General features: G+C 46.6%; 1 protein-coding gene across 3 annotated transcripts in view; it reads right to left on the bottom strand.

Moving 5' to 3' along the window:
- The window catches only part of DOCK11 (dedicator of cytokinesis 11), an 81957-nt gene that overhangs the window by 53439 nt on the left and 4574 nt on the right, over positions 1-23944 (bottom strand). For all 3 annotated transcript variants that reach the window (XM_066339170.1, XM_066339171.1, XM_066339169.1), the window contains exons 2-10: positions 10783-10899; positions 10468-10557; positions 9713-9795; positions 8552-8621; positions 6206-6301; positions 3074-3208; positions 1887-2064; positions 1369-1448; positions 881-964 (exon numbers count right to left, since the gene is read on the bottom strand). In XM_066339170.1, the coding sequence (XP_066195267.1) occupies positions 881-964; positions 1369-1448; positions 1887-2064; positions 3074-3208; positions 6206-6301; positions 8552-8621; positions 9713-9795; positions 10468-10557; positions 10783-10899 (933 nt within the window). The remainder of the gene's footprint in view (positions 1-880; positions 965-1368; positions 1449-1886; positions 2065-3073; positions 3209-6205; positions 6302-8551; positions 8622-9712; positions 9796-10467; positions 10558-10782; positions 10900-23944) is intronic.

The following is a 23944-nucleotide window of genomic DNA, read 5'->3' as shown; positions in this document are numbered from 1 at the left end:
TGACCGAAATGGAGGAAGCTTCTCAGAAGTTGTCCTGAAAAAATAACCCACAAACTAAAAAGACTCCTGGATGCTTATCTTCTTTCTGTTAAAGACTCTACAAGAACTGCCAAGAGAAAAGCTCATTTTGTACAACTAAACCTTTTAAAGACTAATTACATTTCCTTGTTAAACCAGAATGTTCTATTTTACAGGTGTGAACACGCCAAACCAGAAGGAGAACCAGAAACAATGACATACCCTGGAACAGTTCTCTAAAACTCTGTTAGCAATTGCAGCTCATTCCACTGAAATCCCACACCTATACTCTGGCAGAGAATTCAAGTTCAAAGCCAAGAAGAAAACAGGCCAATAGACAATGACCCTCCACTCCAGTGCATCAGACCAGCACAGGACGGGTATTTTTTCAGTTTGTCTGTCCCTATATTTGAGAACCCCCTAAAGGATGAGGCTTTCCCTGTAAATCCCTGTCATGGCCTTTGCCACCACTGGTCCCTGTGCCACCTGTGCTGAGCCCATCCAGCACTGCAGGCAACCACACAATACCTCTTCCACTGCTTTTTCTTGCAAGCATGAGAACTCAGAGCCCCAGAGAAAATCTGGTTTGAAATCCAAGAACATCAGGATGCATCACATAAATGCCAGCAAAGCTGGAAGGAGGCCATGTGTAGGGCTGCTGCAACTCTCTTCCCTGTATTTGAGCTATCACCTGAGCACTGATATTTCATTCTGCTCTCACTGACAGGAATATGGGCTGCACTTCTGTTCTCCACTGGAAAACATGCTGCTTCTGCAGGAGAATGCTGTGGCCACGCAAAGGGACGAGGGAGGCACAACACAGTGAGCAAAACCTCACACCTGCAAACGTGGGAATGTTTACCTGGACTTCAGGGTCGAAAGAAAAGATGTTTTGTCTTCCTTCATTTCTGCTCAGTTTGTTTAGTTGATCTGTTTCTCTTCCATACTAGGACAAAGGAAAGCATAGATTTTACTATCTGGTCATACAGATGCAAACACTCCTTACCGGGAAAGAACTGAGTCAAAACAAAATAATTGCTTTTCAGGTTGCCTTTGTGTTACATGAGCTGGTGCAAAGCTTCCACACGGTGGAAGGACAGTACAGAGATATGGCTATGCTGAAGAAAAAAGCAGACAGAAGCAGGCAACCACACTTGGAACTGAGGAACAGCCTCAAACCATGGAGCTCCATCCATGAGACAGACAGGTGGGATAACAGAGAGCTCATAAGGACGTGGCGCCTGCCCAGCTCCCCCAGAGCTGGAGACACAAAAATCAGAAAACCTCTCTCACAGATAAGCTGGACAGAAGAAGCTGTGGATGGAGAGAGTGATCCTGCAAACACAATACCTTCATCAGCTCTGGATGCATGCTTCTCTCCAGGCTCTCCAGGATGTTCTCTGACTTTCCCTGCGTGCTTGATTCATCATCTGCAAGGACACAAGAAACAGATGTTCAAAACAACTGCAGGAGCACCGCTCTGCCAGAAAGCATCCTGCAGTATTTGCTAACAATAGCACAGAAACAGTCTACAGAGACTTTTCCATTCCTTGGGAGTAAGATTTTTCCATGCATTACCAGTATCAAAGTGTACTATTACAGTCGCTAGGTCTGTCCAAAGTAGAACTTCAGCATAGGGCCAATTTTCCAGGAGCCTTGAAACTTTGCCATGGATTTCCCATCCAGAAGGAAGGTCATGTTTCCCTCCACTCTTATTCCTCAGACTGTCATCTGTGTTATACTAAGTCTCTTTGCATGATATTGTGTGCCAGCCACAATTCTTGCTTTAAATACAGTACAGTATGCACTTCTCCAGGCACACTGCTTGTATCCTGCTGGAGAAGGGAGCTGTTTGTTTACAAACTGACCTTGCACAGATTCCACAGCATCTTTCTTCTCTTGCACCAAACTCTCAGTATTGCTCTGAATGATCTTCCTCAGAGTTACCAGCCATTCCTCCATCTCCTGCTCAGTTTCAGCTGCAAGATAGTGGCTGTACTTGTCTATTGTCTTTAGCTCAAAAGCGTAGCGGCGCATCTTGGGGCACTGAGCAAACAAACAAGAGATTCATATTACATTCCCCTCAACAACCCAGCACAGTACCTGCCACACAGCTCCTCTCTGGGAAGGCATCCTGAGCTGAAATATCGCAAAATACAAGGCAGGCACCCTCCCTGACACAGCAATCCAGCTGCAATCACAGAAGTCTTTGTGGCTTGAGCAGTGCACAGGTCCATGGCCAACTACTCTGAGTGAAGGAAAGCCAGACTAAAGCGCAGACACTGCACCAAGGAGCAGGAACAGGCTCCTTCTGGTGTCATCAGACCCTTAATATTTACTCAGAGAAGCCAGGGACTGGATTTGTCTGACATGGTAATGCTGCACTCCGAGACACTTAGAGGGATCCATCTTAAAAGAAGCAAGACATACAATGCAGCTTTTTGGAGCTGTGCTGGCCTTGAAACAGCATTTTCCAACCAGAAGCAAAAGCAAATCTGATGCAACTTGGGAAGTACATCCCATACATCACTGAAGTGTGTGCACTACTGCTTTTACTGTGTTCAGGAAGATAAATGGAGACTCACAGCTCTGACTCATCCATGCTGAAGCAAACCACTGGGGTAATTTAAGCCGCCCTGCACCACACTCAGAGCTTGAAGCTTCTGCAGAGACAGCAAGGGCAGAAGGCAGAGCAGCAATCCACTGCTGCAGTTCACTCTAACAAAACTAAGCAAACCCAGGATTTAGACCTGTACAAAGACCTGCTCCTAAAACCTTACAAGCCCTGAGCATGTCCTAAATTCTAAAGGACTGTATGCTTGCACAGACTTATCAAGCTATAGCTTAAGAAACAAGAAGCTGATGCAAGCAGCAATTAGAGGAGGAAGGTGTCCCAGACAAAGTAATAGCATTTACTTACTGGCCTGTTGATCAGTTTAGCTGACCAGCTTTGAGTTAGTTTGCAATTCCATGCCTTCAGACCTTGAGAGAGCAGGCCTACCTTGGAGCCACCAATCCATAAGTCCATGCAAAGCCACACAGAAAGGACACCTACCTGAACTACATCATTGCAAGCATCCAAGAAAATGCAGCCTTTGGATTCTTTTGAAATTTTCTCATCTTTGTAGGAATTCAGAATATAGGAGCCATCTGTGAGCTGTGACAAGTAAAAATACCTCCTCTTGAACACCTGTAAAAATACAAATTCTTGCTCAGGCAAGCATTCACTCTGCTGTACATCACAAACCATGGCCACGGTTCCCATATCTACCCTCCCTGCTATTGTGAAAATACTATAACACGAAACACTGCTGACCCTGGAGTATTGCAGATTGACCCATTTGAATACAGTTTGCTTTTACAAAGAGAGATTTCCATCATCTTCTTTAATTTTAATGCCCTTGTTGTTATTATAAGTTTGCCCATCTAAAGCAATGCCCCAGGGCTTCCAGCTCATCTCTCAGCTGGCTCCAGCCTCATTTTTCTTCACAAAGTAATGCTGCACAGTAAATTCAGATCAGCACATTACTTGAAGATCCATCCCACCCTAGAGCAGGTATTTCCAGATCCTTTTTCATACAGACCTCAGTTAAAATTACAAAGCAATCTGGAAGTCTGGAAGACTTAGGAACAGATATGTGGAAATTCCTAGCACTCAGATGCTAGCCAAGGGACAGTGCAATTCATTCAACTGCTTGGGTTTTTTGTGGCTTTGGGTTTGGGTTTTTTATACAAACCTATTTGCATGAACTGGCTTTGGCTTAGTGACCAAATCTTACATCAAAAAACAGTAACTTCAGGAGAAGTGTTCCTGTGTTTTTTTCCTGAAGAAAAAAATAAAGCTCTCCAGTATCTCTGAACATCTTTCTTCATGCTTGTCAGCCAAAAGCTACTGGACTATAATTCAGGAGCACATTTTGGCAGCAATTGTGGTATCACCATATGCTGTAAGGAGCGGGGTGCATTTCACAGTGGCTGGGTATCTGTGTTAGGAGAACCATGAAGGAAGCTAGGCCAAGCAGCACTGCAAGTACTTCCCCTGTTCTGTCTACCTGGAAGATCTATGAATAAACACAGCACTTTTCATCCCACATGGGAGATTACAAGTGACTTCCTGCTTCTGTCATTACTGACAGTAGCACATGTTCAGTAAACCCAGTTGCTTGCAGAGAAAGAGGGGGGAGCATCATGCCCTGAACTGTAACCCATTCCTTCTGAGAGGCAACTTCTGGCATCATTTGGATGACTAATGAGCTGTAGAGATGCTCCACAGGCTGTTGAGCTTTAAGTTTTATAAGATTTAACTAAACCTTTAGTTCAATAGAGCAAAAAGATACATGGAAAGTTAAGGATGTGAAGCATTAATCCAGCCTACACACTGATTTAGCACTTCACTGAAGCAGTCGCAGGAATTTTGGCAGTGGATGCTACAGAAACCCATGACAGATCTTTCTCTAGATATTACAGGGTTGATATCCCTTGTGGTTATGGCATTTCATGCTAAACAGTTTGCATTTGCTTAACTCTGTTCAAAAGCAAATGCAGAATCAAACAGCAAACACCATTCCTGTGATCTTCCCCCAGTGCCAGCACTGCTGTCAGAGATCGCTGTCAGAAGATGATGATCATTTGAAATTAATACTATAAACCTGTGAGCAGAGGGACCATCCCCCCTGATCAGCCTACAGGTGCTGCTGGTGAGCAGTGAGATTGCAGAGGGGTGGCTAGAGAACTGGGGAATTGCATTTGGGCAGAGAAGGACAGAAGGAAAACTCTAATGTCGTGCCCTGATGTAGTGCAGGCCAGCAACATGCTGCAAACCAGACAGGGAGAGTTGTGCCAAACCAAGGCAGCTCTCTGCAAAGGAAAGGTTGCTCTGAAATAAAGGGTGGCAGCTGTAGCTTCATGAGAGTTTGCTAGTGGTTCAATTTGCCAGAGAACACGCTCTGCTGAGCAACACTGTGAGGCACCAACAGCTCAGCAAAGAACCAGCATTCAAAGATGGACACATCACAGCAGCCTCTCCAAGTGGTGATAAGGCTGAAGATGGTCAAAGTCCTCAGCTTTCTCACACATGCCTTACAGGTGTTTTGTAAGACACAGCTCAGAGAACAGCCACTGGTTCTCAGTACTTTGATATCAGAATTTCACTGGAGACTCTGGATCTTATTAATTGAACTGAAGCCAGTGTAGCTCAGGTAACTTCTCTGAAAGGCAGGTCTGAGGTTTAGGACCCTGAGACCAATACCACCAGACTAGAACAGACCCAACTGACTACTTTGAGCACAACTGACAACACCTCCAGAAGTTCCAGAGGAAAAAAGTTGCCTTAAGCTTGCTTGGAAAAGGAGAGGATCAGAAAGTCCTTTTCTGTCTACTACCTTCAAGCCCATTTTAAAACTCAAAATTAGCCCTACGAGTCCTGTTCCACTTCTCCTGAAAGCATAACTCATTGAATCAAGCCTTGGAACAGTTAGGCTTTTTGAGATTATTTTAATATATCCTTACAAAGCAGCCTTGCTGCAGCCATCCCTCAGCTGTACCATTGAGCACAACTCCCTAACAATCTCTCTGTGCTGTAATAAGGCAGCTGCATGGTGGGACAGCAGACAGGCTCACTGCCATAGCAAAAACCTGTGGTGGAACTACTAAAAATCTCTGTACAATCTAAGCAATGTCACGCTGGATAATGAAGAGCAGAGAACAGGAGACAAGGCAGCTGTTGCTTTTGGGTCAGTAATGCTACGTCTCTGCAGTAATATCACCCCTGCTTTAAAAGCAAAGATTCATCATTTCATTTTAAAGCTGGCCTCTCTACATGTTTCCAACCAGCAAGGAAACTATCAATTTAGAAAGCTGTCTTTGCAGGGCAGCTGTTTCACTTATCCCAGTTGCCTTCCTCTCCTGGGCCTCAGCTGCTAATCCAGAAAACAATCTTGCTTTACTAGAACGTGCTTCACCTTTTTGGTTAGCTTCCTTGTCACAGTCCAATGTGCAGCAGCCTCTCATGCTGGGGAGGGGAGGGTCAAAAACTGTTGCCAGACTGGGTTTTCCAGTCCACTGTGGGATACAAGAGGGGCAGATGCCCATCCAAACCCAAACCCAGCCATTGTGCTTCTGAGAGCTGTGGAAATGTGGCCTGAACTTCACCTCATGCCCCTTTCATGAGTAACGGGACCAAACTCACCTTCATGGTAACAGTGATGGTGCTGTTGACATTTGCTTTGTGCAGCCAGCCCTGCTTTATCACACCACCCTTCTGGGAGCACAGGGAAGAGGAATCCTGAAGGACAGCAAACAGTGATAAAAAGAGGAGGTCAGGTAAACTGTTTCCCACAGAAAATTCCCCTTGGACAAGGGGATTTGTCCACCCTGGAAAGAAATACCATTTTAACTACAGCAATGCATTGACATGTAGAATGCATGTGTAACAGGTACAGCTATTCACACAGTGCTATCACAAAAAAGAAAGAAAAAAAAAAAAAAAAAATCAGGTCTATTCCTTCCAATAAAGAGGCAAAACACGCTAGATTGGGCCACCTTTAAAAAAAAGAAAGATCATGTCTATTCTGATAGGGCTGCACAGTGATTTTGCAATGAGGCAATGAGGCCTGTTGGTTATTAGGCAGTATTTCAAAACCTGGGGAAGATGGAAATTTTCAAGATGGTCTGTTTAGGAAGTTGCAAAATGCAGAACTCTGAACTTATTCCGTGATTCTCACATTTTAAATTTCAGCAAAAACCACTGAACCCCAGTAAAGTAACTGAAATACAACTGGCTGATTTCACATTTATCGAACCACAAAGCTTCAAGTGACCAAACCAGGCTGCTCTTGGCACACCAGATGGGGCTTACATCTGCTCCTGTCCCATGGTCCCACAAAGAAAGAATGACTCTCCATTCATACCTAACCATGACCTCCACCGGGGAAGGAAATGAGAGCCCAAAGGCATGAAAAAATCTCACCCAGTGACTCAGCAGCAGAGGCAGCCCCAGCCTGCCTCCCTTGAGCCATGAAAGAGCTGATTTATAGAGCCTGCTGCATCCAAAGGGGCAGGTTTTCACTCTTTTCATCTCAAACTTCCAGAGTAAATTTTCTGACACTTTACTTCCCTGGGCAAAACAACACACGATTTCTCCTTTATAATGGCTCACCTTTTTTCATCAAGAGATTTCTTTTACTTGAATTTCCATTACACAATTCTAATGCAAATGCTCTGTCGGGAAACTGTAACAGAATCCTTTAGATATACCCATGCCAAAAGATATAAACGTCAAAACATCTGTAGAGCACTTGGAATACTCCTCCACAACAACCCTCAATATCTTCTCTTGTTTAAGTATTTGAGACAGTGGCCAGCAGAAAAAAGGTCTCCAAATTTTGATAGTGTATTTTTTATCCTTTTTCGGTTTTTTTGAAGATTATTGATAACAGTGCACAGCAATGTCTCCAGCCCAGAGGGAATATTTTTTAAGAGGCAGCACCTCAATTTACTGATGTAATGCAAACCAACAACATAGTCAGAAAAAGATTAAGGCCAAACTTGATGAAACATTTCCATTCATACAGAAGCCACTGCAGTCCAGACCTGAGGTGTGGTGAGACATAACCTGATAATTTGAGAAATGTGCATGAAACAGCCCCTCCAGATCTCTAGCTCTGCAACAAAGTTCCCTTTTCCTCTGTAAGTTCCTCAGCAGCAACATATTGGTGCCATGGGAATTGTAAACAGCTGGGCTGAACCTTTCCCTCTGTAAACAAAAACTTCCTAATATCACGTGCATGAATTAATCTCCACGTGGTACTTGATACAGAAAAACACTGCCCACCCCTTCTGCAGCAGATGTGATATGCATGGGCAGGAAACATGGGATCTGCACCATCTAAAACAACCACCAGGTCTGAGATGTCCTTGGCAGAGCCCCCAGCTCACCCCCACAGAGGAGCTCCACGGCAGCAAATCTTCCCTATTGCCAGCTGAGCACAAAGATGCCAACTTCCAGAGGAAGGAAACGCCTCCCAGCACTGGCACAGAATGTGCAAAGCAGGGCTGACACACTGTCAGCATGGTGGGTTGAAGTGACTGAAGAAAAATTGCAGGTTATGTGGTAAACCAAAAAACTTTCTAAGAGGAGAACCCCAGAATCACAGTGTAGTTGAAAAACAGAGTGCTCAGTTTTAGTTCTGGACATGAAAAGTGTTCCTTAGTAACTACTTGGCTTCCTTTTTTCCCCTCTTCTTATGATGCTCTGTTTCAAGTGAAAAAGCCAGGAGAAATTTGACTAATCTTCCAGATAGCTTTGAAGACCCTTGGCTCCAAGAAATTATCTTGTCAAACTCTGAAATAATCATTACTTCACTTTTGATCCTATTTTCACAGCAGAAAGCACCTCACCAGAAAACCATTCCTAGGAACTGAATTCCGGCTTTGCTTTGTGAAATTAACTTTTTAATGTAATCCTGTTTTTTAACAGGAATACATTAAAAAAAAAAAAAAAAAAAAAAAGCCAAAAAACCAACCTTGTCCTTACCTCATCCTTTTCAAAGTCTTCATCAATTTCAAACACATGGCTTGGAATCTTGTCTGGCCTAAAGGATTTGCTGAAATCACAACACATTTTCATGTTTAATGAATGGAACATGAGGCCAGCAGCTGATGCTGAATCCAGAGGCAACAGCCAACTGCAGGCTACACAGCACAGAAGATAAATTGCAAGAGACCTGCAGCTCCTTACAGCTGGGGAAAGCTGAGTGCATTTCATGGAAATTAGGCACAAGCAGTCTGTAATTAGCTTTCTCTTGTTAGCTGTTGGATTCTGCAGAGTTTCTGCTCACTTGCATTTATGGAACAAAGAGAGAGAGAGCACTCTAGTCTGTCTTCCATCTTTACCAAAAAAGAAGCAAGATCAGACTACAAGATTATTCACAGATTTTAACATTCTTTCATCAACAGTATGACTCCACTGCTGCTTCACATCCCCTCGAGACCCTTACAACAGACCCACTACATCCAATTAAGAAGAAAAAGCATTTAACAAGCTTCTAGCATAGGAGCAGCCTGGACAGTGGTCCAGACATGCCCAGAGTGTGGGTAGTGAGAGCAGAGCAGGCACCACCACAGAGAAAATAACAATCCATCAGAAATCCTGGATGTGATACAAATACACAGAGATGTATGTGCCTGTCTGAAAAATCCAATTAGCTCTGGGGCTGGAAGCACTGGCACAGCCCAGCATTTCCAAGCACATAACTCCCCGGCACTGCCAGCACCAGCAGCAATATCACATCACCCTCCCTGTACTGGGGGCACAAGGAGAATCTGCTTGGCATGGAAACACTGTGTGAGGAACACAAGCAACATCAGCCCAGCGGGACAATGAGGTCCTGGGTCAGGATGTGCAGACACTATTTATCCTGCTGTGGGTCTGGGCTGCAGCCTGTCCTCATCCCAAATGGAGGGGGTATGCACACACTGGCAGATGGGATGTGGGGCACTGACCCACACAACATTGTGGGCATCTCCCCAACAGAGCTGAGGGGCAGTGGACAACACAAACCTCTGGCTCTAAGCTGCAGAGTGACACGCCTCTGGAGGAGAGCCTGCTTGTGGGACAGGCATCAGGGAAAGGGCAGACTGCTCCTGCTGAGCCTTGTGATCACTCATTAGCATTCCAAGGGAGCACGACACTTACCATGGCAACATTCGAAAGTCTCCTGAGTATTCCTCATATTTGTAGTTTACCACGAACCAGTCAGAGCTGTAGGTTTTAATGCACTGAAAGGAAAACAATACAGCTCTTAGAAGCAACAGCAAGCAAAACAAAGCCCAGCATCAGTCTGAGAGGTTACACACTGCAGGGTGAGGTAAGCACAAGCGGGAAGGGCGTGGGCAAGGCTGCTTCACTTCTTTCATGTAGAATTTCATAAGAAACCTTTTCAGCACAGAGACAAAAATCACACAGCATCTGGCCTGCCACACAGCTACAGATTTTGTATTTACATCACTCCACGGCTCTAAAACAGGAGTAGTGATTTGGGAGGAGACTGTTATCCAGAAAGCAAGTTTTCTGTGCTCAGAAGCACAGCGCATCTAACTCGACACCAACCATTGCTTTTTGTTCCACTCCACTTGAAGGGAATAGTCCTGGAGAGCAGCACTTCACAACAAACCCACAGCACTCCAGATGCTCCAGAGAGGCGGTGGACCCCCTCCTTGACAGGCAGGTGGTGCAAAGCCACACACCTTGGCTGTGTCCAAAACCCACTGCAAAGACACTCTGCACATGAGATACCTGTGAAAACTCTGCTGTGCAGCAGGTCGGGCAGTGCTTCCCACAAAGGAAAAGCCAAGTGATCCCCAATCCTGTGGATCAGGAGCTACAGCTGAGCATCTTGTCCAAGGGCTATAAAGAGCTGAAGGCAGGTGTCACATGGGCTTTGCCCCTACCTCTTTGACAAAGAGACTCTGAGCTTTCTTCAGAGCATCTTCTGGCACCGTTGACTGGACAGTCCTTCTCTGTCTGCCGATGACTGAGATCTGCAGGAAAAAGAGGAACACTTTTTCAGCACAAATTCCATCTTCAGGGCTTGACATTCACTTCAAATAAACGTGGTGGGCCTAAGCCACCAGTGGGTCATTTTGGGTTTATGTGTCAGTAATGCAGCCAAAATTAACATGTGGTTAATGGTGGAGATTTTCCAAGGTAAGCAGGACGGGAGACGAGTGAGCCTGAAACATGGGAAACAGCCAGAGGAAACTCACAGACACATCTTCAATTGGAAATATCAGGAGATCCCGGAGGGGATCACTGTAGATCTGAACTCTGCGTTGAAGGATCACGTTCTCATAATCCAAAGGTTCCACCACTTTCGTTTTTTCCTGCAGAAAAAAACACGATGAAAAATATTACACATATGTAACACCTACAATAACCAGTTACTAACATCTGGTGCTTAATTTCAAACTGTGTGACCACTGGACTGCCCATTAGTCAGCACTCTGATACTCCTGTGCTGCAGTAATTGTTGATGAGCATGTTTTGTAGAGAGGGAAATGAGGGGTTAAGTTTTAAGCAATAAGCTATGGGAAGAAACAAAGCACGGCGCTGCTCTGCCTCAGCACAGTCTCTAATTTCTTAATGGAGCAAGAAAGCCTCCTGGACAGGCCACAGCTTTAACAGCTGCAAGATCCAGCATCCTTATGTTTGAGCAGTTTGGAAGAAATATATGCTCCTGCGCTGGCTTTGCTCAGCTCGGGGCTGGTTTCGCTTGAGGAGCAGATGAGAGCTGTGCTCTCCATAGGAATGATGAAAGCAGGGCTGCTGCTACTACTGCCAAAGCAGGCATCTCAACCCATGGAAGAAAAACAGCATCTCTCTGGAAAGACAGGAAAGCCCTCTCCATAAATCGCACCCCAGACACAGCCAAGGGCTAGAGCCCAGTTTTATTCTCACTCACATTTCAGGGAAACAAGAGGAACTTCTCCAAAAACCCCTGGAGTCACGAGCAAAAACTATTAAGAGAGCTTCATTACATTTCCTATTGCACCAATTTTGTCTGTGTAACAAGTCCTCAAAACAGAACTTAGTAAAATGAGAAAAACACAACTTCTGAAGCAGCCAAATGTCATCTCAGCTGCCCAGACTGACTTCAGATTTCATGAGCAAGCTTCAGGCTCTCAGCACTGCATTGTGACAATCAAACTTCACACTAAAAGCCAGCCAATGACTCTGTATGGGAGTGGTCACAACAAAAAAGAGGAACCAAATTCTGATCCGACATCCTTGCCTTGTTTTGAACTGTGACCAAAATCCTGATGCTTGCCCCTGCAATGGACAGTGCTTATGAAAGTCCTGCAGCAGGACATGACGCTATGTGCCTCTAGACATGACACCCTTGCAGACAACATGCTTGGGCTCTCCACCCTCAGAAGGGGAACATCAGATGCTTCCCCATGGGCAGCAAACATTACCCTCTAGTCAAATGGCTTTTCTGGGATGAACTGTTCACCACAACCGGAGTTAAAGATGGGACTGATACAAGGTCTGTTGCTGAACACAGCACAACCTGCAGCTTAAAAACAGTGGTCCCAAATGAGGACTGAAGGCTCAGTATTGTTTAACACCACTGGTTAAACAGCCACACCACCTAGAGCCCAAACAACTCAAGATTTTCTGTGACAAGTGAGATAATCAGGGAAGTTGCTCCTCCATAACCAATCCTAGGCAAAGGTGCTATGCTTGTTCTGTGCCTTTGGCTCCTGAGGACCTGGAATGCATTAAACACATCCTGCCTCAGACAGACTTGCATCTAAAATGTCTCCTTCCCTTGCTGCAGAAATCCAGTATGAATTAGCTCTGAAAAAGTCCTCTTCTTAATCACTCTCTGAAAACTTTGGTTTACTGCTTGCAGAGTCCTGAAACGAACCTCACAGTCCTCAGATTACCAGAGAGAAACACAAAGGTCAGTCAGCAGAGAGCCCAGGCCAAATACCAGAGCATCCAGGGGCTGCTGCCTGCTCCCTCAGCCACGAGGGCTTTGGGAACAGGGTGACAAATGCTGCCAGTCCCACTGCACACACAGAACTTCTTGCTTCTACATCCAAGACCTGAGCTGTACAGGGGCTTAATAAGAAAAGAAAGAGTTTATCTGGAAAACAGGAGTCTGAAAAACTCAACAGGTAGACAGAGAATAGGAATTCATTTACTCTAAGTCAGTCTCATGCTCATTAAATGCTTAATTGAATTTGGTTAATCATCTGAAACACCAGTCTTATTTCAGGACAGCACTGTGCACTTCTGAAAGTCTGCCAAGCTTTGCAAATTAATGTGAATTAGCAGGACATCAATTTGCAGGTCTGGGCCCCCAAAGCTTGCCCTCCCCAGGACACCAGGCAGGGCGCCACAGAGCAGGGACACAGCTCTCCGCCAGCCTCTCTGATTCACTGCAGCAATCCTGGCAAAACTCTGCAGCCTTGGTGGGTTAAAGCAATGCCATGACCTGTAGAGATGTATCAGAATAACTCAGGCCATTCTCTGTACCAGCCAAACTTTGTAGAAAAGAAGTCACCTGCAATCTTGTTTTCAGAGTTCTCTCATCAAGGCTACTGCAACAACAACAGGACTAAAGTAAGGACCAAGAGCCTGAGAAACGATCTACAGAAAATGCAAAACCTAGATAGAGGATGCGCAGTGTGTTGATGGACACCTGAGCAATCAGGTGCCCTGAAGGATGTGTGCCTGCCCCATGGACAAGTGGCTTAGCCAAATGAGAGACACCTGTATGTGTGGACAGTAGTGCTAGAATCTGTAACTGTGGTTTAATGTAAACAATAAATCAGCTTCTGCTGGAATCATATTGATTTTTCCCCTGCAGTGACCCTGAGAACTTGCATCAGGCACCTCCTCACCTTACCCTGCAGCAGCTGTAACAGTAAATTAGAGTCCTCTATGAGCCTTCCACATCTCTTTGGGAATACAGGCCTTCCAGTCACACAGTATTTTTAGTCCTTTTTTACTTTGCAACACGGTCCTGAAACTAGGACTGTGTTTCTAAAGCTGTCCTTGTAAAAAGTTGAGGCTTTGATGAAATTTCTTGTCTAGATCTGATACCTCTAATGACCAGCACAACAAAGTCCTGACAGTCATCCTCATGGGATCCAATGACAGCTAAAGGGTAAAGGCTGAACAGGAACCCCAGATCCTCACATGAGATGTTTGAAAACTCATAGAGCACTGCCTACAACAAATACAACAAAACAAAACAAAGCAAAACAAAACAAACAAAAAAACCACCCCAAACCAAACAAAAACCAAAAAACCCAACAAACAAACAAACAAACAAAAATTAAAACTTGCTTCAGTTTCTAACCCTTCTACTCTGGTGGATGTAATGATATTGGAAAAAATGTGTGGTGGAGGCTGTGATCTATATCTGACAAACCAGTGCCAGGCCCTGTGACACGCATCTGATCCCCGAGGGATGGAGGGCTGTGCACTGACACCCAGAAGGGTTCTGCAGTACCCAGACAGGCATTTGTCCTCTGGAGCTGTCAGAAATACACTCCCTAGGGCTCGCCTGCCCCAAGGTGTGCAAATTCTCAGTCTCAGCACAGAGCAGCCCTCCATTCCCTGCAGCTCACTGTCCCACTGACCATGCTCAGACCCAGCACATCACCCCAGCTGCCCCAGGCCACGACAGAGCCACAGACATGGCTCTAAAGCAAAGCCACAAGATGTAGGTCAACCTGTTTGTTAGCAAAGCAGCTGCCCAAGGAAACACACTCCTCCATCCTTCCTAAACTGCACAGGCTGCCCAGTGGGGCCAGGCATGCTCATGTCCCTGCAAACAGGCCCATGGAGTAAGGAGGGAACCATCCCAAATACGTGTTGCCCTTTTGACCCTTTGAGTCCACACATTCCCATCAGCCCAGAAAGGCTGGAGATAAAGCTTTAAATGCTGAAAATGGGATTTCAAAGTCTTAGTTTTCCTGGAGGTTGAAGTGTACACCCTACACCACTCCAGGGCTTGGAACACATTGCCCAGCACTGTCACAACAGCAGATGGCACCCACCAAAGTCATTACAAAAGTAGAGGAAAAACTATTACACTAAAGTAATTAGAGTCTTAGAAACCACAAATTCCTCCACAGGGGAAGCCAATACCCAAGTACGAAGAAATGCTGCCAGTCCAGCAACAAAATCAATCCATTTCTGCAGGAAAAAAACATGCAGTGCTGCCAAAGGCATCCTGCTCTGTGGCACACACGCAGCAGCTCTTCACCCAGGGCAGGCAAATGCTGCACTGTGATGCTCCTGGGCTTCTCTGAGCTCCTGAGAACACAGCAGGGACAGGCTGGGGTGAGCTGCCCTCTCCTGTGGTTCCTGGGGATGCTTGCACCCAAGAACACCTAGCAGCACCATGCAGCCCAAAGTTCTGCAGCTCACTGTGCTGGGGAAAAAAAAAAAAAAAAACAACAAACAACCCCACACCAAAAAACCCCCAAGGTAAATATCTCAGAGAGAAAAAAACCAAACAAACATAGTTTTAAACAAAAATAACATGAGAGCAGCATACACTCCCAGATATGCCCACTTACCCTTCTTTAAAAGACCTCAGGCTCAAGCCCCGCACACCAGCCTGTTCCCAAAAACACACACTGTTCTTTCTGTCCTCTGCTTCTGCCCTAAGACTGCTGCTCCCCCAGCACGGGGCCATGCAGAGGGCTGTCTGCAGAGCTGGAGCCCCCATCCACGCTGGGTCACGAGGCTCCACTTGGACAACAGCACAGGCAGAACAACAGCCTGTCTATTGGAGTATTGACTCCCCACCACGAGCAAGCTGGCTGGCATTTTAACAGGAAATTCAGAGAAATTGCTTCAACAGAACCATGCCCACAAACACCAACACAAGGCTCTGCCTTTGGCCAAGCACAAAGAGCCCAGAGTGAGGGAAAACCCAAGTATGGTCCTTGTCCTCTCAGTGCCATGCTTGTCCCACTGCCCTCTGCCAGCCTAAGCCCAAACCCTTCCCACCACAGAAACCACCAGAGAGAGAGGAAAGAAAAGGTTTAGCAAGGGAATTATCCATTAACAAAGGGGGGGATACTTAAGTCAGATTAAATTGTCACCTTTCTGCATCCATTTTGCATAGTGTATAACATTCCTTTTATTTGCTTTATAAACAAAGGCTCACAATGACAGATTGTTCATGTGGAGAAGTATAGGAAAGAACATTTCTACTTTAAACTTTTAGTGCCTGAAAACCAGCAGCCACCTGTCTTCCAGTATCCTCCATTTGAACACCATAAAAGCACACCACTTTTTTGTTATATATAATTAATGTTTTCCTGAGATCTGTTTCTCCCAGAACTACAACCCAGATACAACCCAAGTGATGTGAACATCCAGAATGAAAAATATTTCATTTGGGGATTTTTTTAAAGCAGCGGCCAAAGGAAAACTATGAGAAAGCTTTTGTATTTTCAGTCCTATCAGTTCAGCCCTCATTTAAAACAATATCCAGTGAAGAAAAATGACCAACCAAGCTGGTTTGGCTCCAGTATAACCAATTCTCTGGTCCCTTTGCAGTGACACAAAGTCCTCAGCAGCCGCTAGCACGCGGCGGAAGCCAAACCCAGCACTGGAGCTGCACCACACTTGACTTTCACTTCTCGTGGTCCCAACGGCACCAAAACACACACAAACACACACACCCTGCCCTGCAACGCTTCCTGGGGCCTTCCACTGAAAAACCTGCAGGTTCAGCAGCCCCCAGCACGTGACTTCTCACATCCTCAGAAATGAAGCCCTACCCAGTTGTGTGCATCCACATTTCAAAGCAGCACAAGAGACACAAATGAGGTGAGTTTTAAAAGTGCTGGCTGTTTACAGCAGCTGAAGAGAGAGGGAGGAAGAGGACAGATCACGTGTATGTATGTAACTGTATTATCTCAGAGTACAACTGTTCCCCAAAATTTAGCAACCATTTTGCAGCCTATTTGCTGCCTCATCTTTGAAACCCTGTAGTGCACTTACATGGAAAGCCAAGCAAAACCCCAAATTTTAAAATAAATACCAAAGGGCCAAGTACGTGAAATACACAGAGAGGAAACAAGAAGAAAAGTCAATTTGGAGGAAAAAAAAAGCTAAAAGAGGGGGAAATGGAGGGATACAACTACCCTTGGGACACACCTGTCACAGCTAAAATCACATCACTTCTGCTACTGGCAACACTCCAGGGCAGAGGGACCACTCCTCACTGCATAATCTGGGAATGTGAGGATACCTCAAAAACAGCAGGCAGAAGTCTCCATTTTTTTATTTTGCTCATGGAACCTGACTGTACATGATAGAATTCAAATGATGCTTGGGAAGTGAGCAAATTCACTTGGCAAACCATATGGGCATACGGAATCAAGCAATTTCTATCCACAGAAAAGCTCTTCCACAGCCAGGGATTCAAAGATCAGGTCAGGGCAAACTCAAACTGTGTGGTCTTTAAGAGCTTTTCTTTTTTAGTATTACATTTGTGACTCCTCACTTTTTCCACCCCCAGTTCCTGCACTGCCATCTGATCCCATTTACACACTCTCACTCAAGCTTGCAGAAAGACTACAGAGCTCAATTTACAAAAGCTCAGATTCACAGAGAAGTCATCATTCCAGACTGCTGGGAATAAGAAATAATGAAAACCCATAAACTCTGGGCTTGGCCATCCAATGTTTATGGAACTGCCATAAACCTCTGCAAAGCCAGAATAAAGCCTGTGCCCCGACGACTTTGCATTCAGAACTCCAGGAGAAGCGAAGAGGTGAGAACAGAGACCAGGGGAGGAAGGGCAAGCAGGGAGACAGTGTGAGTCAGCACATATGGCAGCAGTCACAACACAGTGCAGCCTTGCTGATGCCAAGAGGTTTGTGGGCTTCTCTGCAAAGCCTCATTTTGGGAAGGAATCAGCAGGGAGGCAATGAGGCAGCTCTCAGCAGGTGATGGGGAGCTTGTGTCCATGAGCCTGCTGCAAACCCAGCACTCAGCTGGATGTAGCAGATGCACAGTGGTAAAAACTCAAGGATGAAAAATGGTTGATAAAGCTGGGTATGAGCAAGCCAAAACTATTTTTACACTGGCCAGAAAGACGAAAGTTGAAAAACATAAGAAAAATGTCCAGCCAAAAACCTCTGAAGACACCAAAACACTGAGACACTACCTGGGACAGGTGAGAGGGACGGGCTGTAAGGTGGGATGCAAACACCCAGAGCATCTTGTGAAATGCAAGGGAGGAAAACCTCCCCAGCAGGAGGAGGAGCAGGGGAAGGGTCTCAGGAGCTGGCCCAAAGTGGTGCAGGGGAGGGTAGAATGGGGGATAGGGGGTTTACCCATCTGGGGATGGATCTGTGCAGAGGCCACATCATGGGAAGCAAGAATTGTGCAAAGGTTGGGCTGTGTAGCTGTGAGAGGCAGGAGATGGGGTCAGGGAGGCCAAAAGGAGCTGGCAGAGAAGGTGTGCACTGCAGACAGGAGAGAAGCCCCACGGGCAATCAGGAAGGGAAGAAGGAATTGATGACAAGGGGCTTGCCAGGGAGTGATCAGGTGCTGACACAGCTCAGAGCAAGTTTCTGCACAGCCCTCCACAGGCAGCAGGAGAGCAACCTCCTAAACAGATCCTTGCTAAGGGTCTCATTAGACAGGTCTGTAGGTCAGAGTCCACACACTCCCATCTCCATCCAGGAGTTAGGTGCCAAACTGTACCATACTGCAGCTCTAAACACAGTGTCAGCAGCACAAGGCTGCCGTGCCCCACTCTTCCCCTGCTCTGCATTGCATGGAAATGGCTGCACCTTTCAGGAGCTCTCAGAGAAATAAAAAAACATATCAAGGGGAAGGGGAGGATGAATGCACAGTCCTGGCACCCTGCAAGAAAACATTTGCAGTGGAAATGACTCACTCTTTCCATCCGAAAGCTCAGAGAGAAAAGCCAGTCCCCTCTCCTGTGCTTCCCTCCACCCCACCCAAGTTCTGTGCAGAAGCATTTCACCAACTCACACCTCTCCCCTCCTGCATCAATGGCCCCGTGTGGCACCAGAACCTGGGTTCTGGGTATTTAGTAAGGTGGATGTTTCCTTTTTCAATGTAATGCCCACTTTCCAGTCAAAAATCAAGTGTCTACAGTCACAGGGCTGTCCCTGACAGCAACACAGTAATGGTGTGAGATACCAGCTTGGAGAAGGCTTGAAGAAACAGTCAAAAAGTTGATTTCAGTGTAGACATACAAATATTTACCTAGGTATGTCAAGTAAAATGAATTCAGGCCTTGAAGTGTCTTCAAAATGGTTTAGAAATAACAGGAGGCCAGAATAATCAGCAGATGACTCTTCATTTTCCTTCCACTTACTCAGAAGTAGACTCCACAGTTCACAGCCTTCAGCAGATCCCATTCTGAAGCAGAGTTCTGCAGCCACGAGGGGCAGGAACACTGTTTTTTTCCTGAAAGCTTGAGATTCTTGCATAATCACTTAAGCAAACAGCCCTCAGAAAACAGCTGCATCGCAATGACGCAGTGAGAGTTCACAGCCCAAGTGTGAGCGACCCAGCCTAGAAGGCAGTGCTGCCACTCCAGCCCACCTGCACTTCACCTTCACACATCACCTCTGAAAACGATGCCTTGAGCAAGTGCAGAGTCGGCAGGAAAAGCACTGGCAAGTGGTAGCTGGGGGCATGACCCTTGTCTGGCACGAGCACACGCTTGAGGTGACCCAGCACTGTTCCTGCACAGGGCAGTGCATGAGGACAAGCACTTGAGATTGCTTTCAGTACCCTCACTCACTGTGCCTGACCCTCCTCAGGATCACCAAGTGCTTCTGTGTGACAGTGACAGCTCAGCACACACTGCCACGGAGTCTCCAGCCACAGCACCTGAGTCCTGTGAGCCTCTGCCTGCACAAGCACATCCTGGTTCAAATCCAGCCCTTCTCCTCGAGGAGCAGAGGGAGGGGTCAGGGTAGCTCTACGTCAGCCAAACTGCACCTGCATCCAGTTGAGCCTCTGCTGCAGAGCACGAGAGATGTGCAAACACATCACAGCTTTGATTCTCTCCTCCGAAAATAATAGAGCTAATAGAAATTGGCAAAAGGGTACTGGTTTCTATGGGACAGATGAATTTGTGGCAGATAGGACTTTTCAAAACATTCTGTAAGCACAGGCATGCTAAAAAAAGAAAATAGTAATTACAACAACAATAATACATGCTATTTATTTAGGTTCTTAACTGGAACATCCGAAAGTATTTTTCAGATGTCACTTGTATTTCATCATTTATTTATGTAGTATCAGTTTTATATTTAGCATCCAAATCCAGAATAGTCAGCTCCAGAACATCTTAAAGCAATTAATGGCACATAAGCAGAACCCCTCCCTTTCCTGTCTGTCTCAAACCCTTGTTTTTCTCTTAGGAAACCACTCACACGCAGGGCTGAGCCAGCAGCACAGCTGCTGCCCCAGGCGAGCAGGGGAACACTCCCAGCCCCACTGGGGCATGGACAGAGCCAGGACGAGGGAAAGGGACCTGTCCAAGACCTGTACGGAGCAGCACTGGGGAAGAACAGAGCAGGAAGCCACAGGCCAGTTTTGGGCTGCCTCAGCAATACAGCCAACACCCCAGCAGCACAGCCAAACCCCAGCCATGTCAGTGGTGGTTTCAGCAGCTCAGGAAGTTGTGTCAGCCTCATCTGTGCTCCATTTTCAGGCTGCAGGCATTGGATACAGGTGCAAAGGAGCTGTTAAGTTAAACTCTGTTCCCCCCACCAAACAGAGGAGAGAGAAGCTGTGGGTGAACTCTGCAAGGGACTCTTCGAGGCTTCAACCCACTGACAGACAAAATGCTGCTGTCAACAGAAGCACCTCAAAGCTTCCTCAAATAAAAACATCCCTACAATTGCCAGCATGGTGCAACAGGACAATGGAGAGTTTAGGGCTCCCCAGGCACAGAGGGAAAGGCAGAACTGTACGTAAAATCTGTCTCAGTCCAGTGCAACTCTCCTGGAACCCTAAAGTGCCATGGAAAGCAGTTCTCTGCTGGAAGCTGGGTTTGTCTCCCTAAACACCAGCTCTGTGGGCATTTACCCCACCCCAGCTAGCACCATCACCTCCCTCCAAGAGATGGAGATTCCCTTTCCCTCCCCCGACCATGACCTTTCTATCTGCTCCTGTCACAAATGCAGCTCCTGCCAAGCTCTTGTGGATCTCGTGTCCCTGTGTCCCCCCATCCCTTTCTGGCTGGCACAACAGCTCCCTTGAGTCCCTGCTCCAGCTCACCCCATGTCCCCAAGGGCTGAATGCAGAGCCTGTGCTTGGCAGGCTGACAGAGCCCTGGCAGACATGGAGCCAGCTGCCCTTCTGAGCCCTGGCTTCCTCCAGACCACCAGGACACGTGCCCTGCTCCATGCACAGACACTGCAGCCCAGCCCACATCCCAGGCTCCTGACCACTGCCAAAATACAGTTACAGTATGGCTGTCATGGCTCTCCAGAGGAACGTACGGCACTCTGACACCACCAGCTCCTACTACTGCACAGGGGAGATGCTGTTTTCCTGTATTCCCCCATGCAGCGTCCTTGCTCAGGGGACAGAGAGGCCAGGTTGCAGTGGGGATGTCACCCAGCATGGAGCCAGGGACAGGATGAAGGAGTGGAGAATGCTGTGGACCTGCACAGAGCCTCCTTCCAGATGCAACCACTCCCCAGGAGCAGTCCTGTGACAGGAGATATTAATAGGGGAGAGAAAAAACTGCTTTTCAGCGAGAAAGAGGGGTGAGAAAGGGGTCAGGGAAAAAAGCAGCCCTGACCCCATTAGAGAAGCAGCAGGAGGCAGGAAAAAACTCTGAAGATAAGTCAGGGCTGTGTTGAAGGAAAGAGGAGCCAGCAAGGGAGAGCTTTGATTTTAGTTTTAAGGGGAATGAAAGAGATGGGGAGAGAGTTGGTAGCAGGGAAACATATTCCAGCATTCTTAAGATGACAGCAACGGCCACAAAGGTATAAGAAACTACTCTTTTCTTCCTTGCACAAAGCAGGAGTGAGAGGCAAATTAACCAGGGATGCTGAAGCACACATGTACCCCAGCTGTCCAACTGCTGTGTGTGACCATGACTTGCATTCGCAGGCCACAGAAATGTCAAAAGCTTTGTGCAATTTTGCACCATTAGAGATAATAAATCAGCATGCAGAGGACTAAGTGAAATAACGAAAGAGCCACCCAGCTGCATGTAGAAAATGATGTGCTACACTACACACTACAGCAGGTAGCTGAAGGGGGGAAATGGAGCACTGAATAAACGAATCAATACTACTCCAACAGAAACTGATTTATTGTTTACATTACATGGCAGATATAGATTCTAAGTCTACTGTCCATGTGTACAGGTGTCTCTCATTTGGCTAAGCCACTTGTCCATGGGGCAGGCACACATCCTTCAGGGCACCTAATTGCTCAAGTGTCCGTCATCACACTGTGCATCCTCTATCTAGGTTTTGCATTTTCTTGTAGACAGTTTCTCAGGCTCTTGATCCTTACTTTAGTCCTGTTGTTGTTGCAGTGGCCTTGATGAGAGAACTCTGAAAACAAGATTGCAGGTGACTTCTTATCTACAAAGTCTGGCTGGTACAGAGAATGGCCTGAGTTATACCGATACATTCCTACAGATAGCTCTGCTTCAAATGCTCCTGGTGGTGGAGCAGATACCTGCAAATATCTCCAGATACCAGAACACACTAAAACAAAGGCCACAGACTAAAACAAAGGCCAGGAGCCATCCCTTCACTGGATTCTGACTGCACAAATCCCAGCTGCAGTGCTGGCACTGCCTGCAGGCACCACCACAAACCATCTGTTCCAGGCGTTTCACTGCACTGAGGGCGGTGGGTTGGGGTAGATGCTGTCAGTGCAGGGACACCTGCATTTTCATGACATTGTCCTCTTCACAGAACAAACCTCTCTCAAGCTTGCCCAGAGAGTGCTAAAACCCCAGCTGGCAAAACATGGCAAGAGATAAATGCATGTGAGGACTGGATGGTTTGTTCTCTTCCTAGAGCTCTCCTACAGCAAGTAGGAGGATGCAAACATTTAAATGATGCCTTGGGAAAAATAAGATTTTGTGCCCATTGAAAGCTTGTCATTACCTCCAAAAATCTTGAGAACTGGACACGCTGACTGCAGCTCATCCTGTAACAGTCACACCTCAGCACACAGGCACTCATAGTAGAGCAAAGGAGTGCTCCCCCTCTTAAGGACCAGGTGTTAGTAGGAGGTATGCCAGAGGTTTGTCCCCACATAGCTGTGGAGTGTACTTGGAGCCTTGCTCCTCTCCATCAAGCCATGTCCTTCATCCACTCCACAACTGTGTGTGCTCCGGCAGGAGCAAACCCAGACACTTTCCTGGCACACCATTGCCCAGGGCACGGCACTCGGCCAGCCCTGGGCCAAATCTAGCCCCTCAAGGCACACAGGAGCCCCAGCTCAGGAAAGCATGTGATTAATTTTAAGAATGCTTTTAAGTGTTTTCTTGAATAAGCCCCTGTGAACAACATTCTCTCCACAAACACTTCCACAGGAGTCTCCAGGGCTAGCTGAGGCGGCAGCTCTGGAGGCACCTGGGCACAGCAGGTAAATCCTGCCCTAGTAAACCAACAGCAAAACTCCCGCCCACTTACACAGGGGCAGAATTTCCTCTCATGCCTCATATATGTCTGTTTTTCTATGTAAAATGTGCAAACACAGCATGTTGACTACCCCCGGGGGAACACGCATATATTCAGTCTCTTTCGACTGCCAAGATCACTACAAACGCTGCATATAAACAGGCTTCGCATTGATCAAAGTGAATTTAGCTTATTAAAAGAGGATTCTATGCAGAAAGCTGATTTCCTCTTCATGAGCACAAATTAAGACACTAATAATATATTTTAAGCTGGAAAAAAAAAAAAAAAACCAGAGAAAGAACAAAATGCCTTTTTGCCTCCAGTCAAAACCTCCTTGGTATCACCATTAAGGAGCTTTGTATCTCCTTTTTGCGTCTGACTGAAACTGAGCCACCCATAGGAGCCCAGCCCAGCCAGGATCAAACAAAACCCATCTCCTCCTGGCACACTGCCCACCCTCTCACAGGGAGCTTTCAGGGAGCACATCCCACAGCACCACCAGAGAGCAGACACTTGCTCTGAATACCTCTGGATGGCAAGGATCCATGTAGTTGTTTGTAAGCAGAGGTTCTTCCACTGCCACTGCTGGCAGATGCGTGGCCCAGACCCATGAGTGCCACCAAGCTGTGCCCTGGGGGCACCCAGAGATGCTCCCCTGGCCTGGCTGACCCAATGTGGGCAAATCCTTTGCAGCTGCTCCTTCTCAGATAAGATACTCTGGCTCTGCACCCTTTTC

The sequence above is a fragment of the Sylvia atricapilla genome, chromosome Z, assembly GCF_009819655.1.
Source record: "Sylvia atricapilla isolate bSylAtr1 chromosome Z, bSylAtr1.pri, whole genome shotgun sequence".
In the NCBI taxonomy this organism is placed as follows: domain Eukaryota; kingdom Metazoa; phylum Chordata; class Aves; order Passeriformes; family Sylviidae; genus Sylvia; species Sylvia atricapilla.
This window is presented reverse-complemented; position numbering and strand designations above follow the sequence as displayed.